This window comes from Penaeus vannamei, chromosome 17 (assembly GCF_042767895.1).
Source record: "Penaeus vannamei isolate JL-2024 chromosome 17, ASM4276789v1, whole genome shotgun sequence".
NCBI lineage: Eukaryota > Metazoa > Arthropoda > Malacostraca > Decapoda > Penaeidae > Penaeus > Penaeus vannamei.
The window spans coordinates 176,730-179,229 of NC_091565.1; the positions used below are offsets into that span (position 1 = coordinate 176,730).

The window sequence follows — 2,500 nt, forward strand, 5'->3', positions numbered from 1 at the left end:
TCTCCTCCGAGAAGTATTCTCGGAACCAAAGACAGAAAACGACTCATGGAAGATTGCACAACATGATGGCGCATCTAATAGCATTCGCCCAGTTCGTACCACACAAACGCACATACTGCCTTCCAGCCTTACCATGTCGGGGTCGTTCCAGTGACCAGGGCCGGCGTTGACCGCAATGTCGTCCTGATTGTCGCCGTAGTAGTTGATGATGCTGGCCACGGACGCCCACGAGTCCTGGATGTCGTCGAAGTTCCTCCAGAGGTTGCAGGTCGCGATGATGGACGTCCAGTTGGGCTGCAACGAGGGACGCCGAGAGGGAAGGCCGGTCAGCAGAAAGAGAAAAGTGTGCAAGATAATCGAATCGTATCCAGCCAAGAAAATAACAAGAAATATTCTCTCGAACGATCACTTGCCGAGCATACTAACAGTCATGCCGGACGCCAGCTGGTAATCGGGCCACGAGCACGAGTAGACCATGGGGCGGCCGGTCACGTTGAGCAAATGGCCGAACTCTGGGTAGCCTACGAAGACAAGCTCCCGTTGATAATAGGTAAAATCAAGGAATTTAGGAAATGTAATGGTAGCATACAGTACTTGTCATAAATAAACGAAAGTAATAACTGACTGCTTGATATGATTGTAGTGACTAATATGTACAGTATCATAAATTCACTAATAAATTTACCTACAGCTTATAGATAACATAACTTCCTCAATACTATCCTTCTTCACATACAACGTTCAATAACAACATTCTCTAACAATGATTTGACCTTGGAGAGTGATAATGTAAAGTTCGGAGGCATTTAATGCTTCTCTGCGAGACTCCATACATGAATGACTATCCTTTCGCTTGGCCGATTTATCCGGAATCGAAGCACCCACCTTCATCCATGTCCTTCGGATCAGCGTAGCATCCGTCTAGCTTGACGTAATCGACGCCCCACTCTGCGAACGTATCCGCATCCGTCTTGAGGTGGCCGAGGATGCCTGGGTATCCGCCGCAAGTGTAGTTGCCGTAGTCCTCGTAGATTCCGAATTTGAGCCCCTTCTGGTGCATCTAATGGGCCGAGGAACAAATCATGTACATTCCCCCGTATGCATAAACAAAGAGTGTCTAGAAGAGTGCGATGTGGAGGAAGATAATTATAGAATAGTAAGGAATGAACGAATATTGGCGATTGATTCCTTCTGCGACAACGAGCGTCTCTGACTAAAAATGTTGGCAGTTCCAAAATCCAAATAACGATCACAGAGGAAGAGAATCATTCCGAAAGCGTCTGCCATGAAGCGCGTCCATCGGTACTCACGTAGTCGGCCAGGGCGGGGATGCCTGAGGGGAAGCGCTTGCTGTCGGCCTGCAGCCTGCCCTGCTCGTCGCGCTCGTGCTCGGGCCAGCAGTCGTCGAGGGACACGACGTTGTAGCCCAGGCTGGAGTAGCCTCTGCTCACCAGGAGGTCAGCCATGGTCATGAACAGCTGCTCACTGCAAATTAGAGGTTTTTTCATTTGGCGCTAGAGCACTGCTGAGAGCATTTTATCACAACTATAGATGTAGGGAATAACCAACTGATTTAGAGGTTCCTTTGTATTGAAAACACTTTGGTGCATATGTCTATTATTATCATCGCTATTGTTATTCTCTCAACTTTATTTACAATGCAGAACGATATTTTTGTTCTCTTTAGAAGAGATATGAATAAGAATTAATATATTTACATTGCAAGACAAGTATTTGACCGATTTCGAAATACATATATCCTTGACGAAGACGTAATCGAAATCGGCCATTCTCATTCATTGCTTTTCCACAGTCATCACAATGAACACGTCATATTTGCTTTTCTATGTTCCTCTAATGCTCCTTACTTCACAGGTATATGTTTTGAGTGAAAGAAAGCACGTACCTGATGCAGTTGTGAGGGTCGTTCTCGCAGTCTGTGTTGCACCTGAACCTCTCCCACGCCAGCCAGCCCATGGGCGGGGTGCGAGCCAACCCATTCTCCAGCCCCTGCACGCCCACGCTCACGGCCAGCGCGCCCAGTAACACTGCTACCAGTCCTCCTGCCATCCTGAAAGAGGCACTCCATGAAGTCTTGGCGCGCAGCGGCTGTGATAATGTTGCTGCTAAAATTCCTGCGCATTCGTGATGATAAATAAGCAGAAACAACCCTAGGTAGCTGAAACAGGCCGGGCCACGTGTAGGCAAGGCCCGGGCGAAGCTGCCCTTTTCAAATCTCACTGAACTAAATGGGATTTCGGCGGTCCTTGTGGGGGACCGCCCGACGCACGACAAGTCGGGACTGGCTCATGGGACTTTTCAGCGTGCCATTAGAGTGAAAAACGTTCAGCACAGTTGCGTTAGCAATGCCATTTCTATTCCTTAGAGAAAAAGGGAGATCGTGATACTACCGAAGCTATATCTGTATCAGGCTGGATTTCGTGTATGATTGTCACTTCAGCGAAAAAGAATGAGGCCGTTTGTGTGTTTTCTTATCTTA

The 2,500-nt window shown here is 47.8% G+C and overlaps 1 protein-coding gene across 1 annotated transcript in view; it reads right to left on the reverse strand.

Annotated features, from left to right (window-relative positions):
• Positions 1-2,500, reverse strand: part of LOC113810366 (alpha-N-acetylgalactosaminidase-like) — a 7,940-nt gene that overhangs the window by 4,275 nt on the left and 1,165 nt on the right. Inside the window, exons 2-6 of the mRNA XM_027362052.2 lie at positions 1,907-2,071; positions 1,311-1,485; positions 886-1,060; positions 427-521; positions 133-294 (exon numbers count right to left, since the gene is read on the reverse strand). Coding sequence (XP_027217853.2) covers positions 133-294; positions 427-521; positions 886-1,060; positions 1,311-1,485; positions 1,907-2,070 — 771 coding nt within the window. The 5' untranslated portion in view covers position 2,071. The remainder of the gene's footprint in view (positions 1-132; positions 295-426; positions 522-885; positions 1,061-1,310; positions 1,486-1,906; positions 2,072-2,500) is intronic.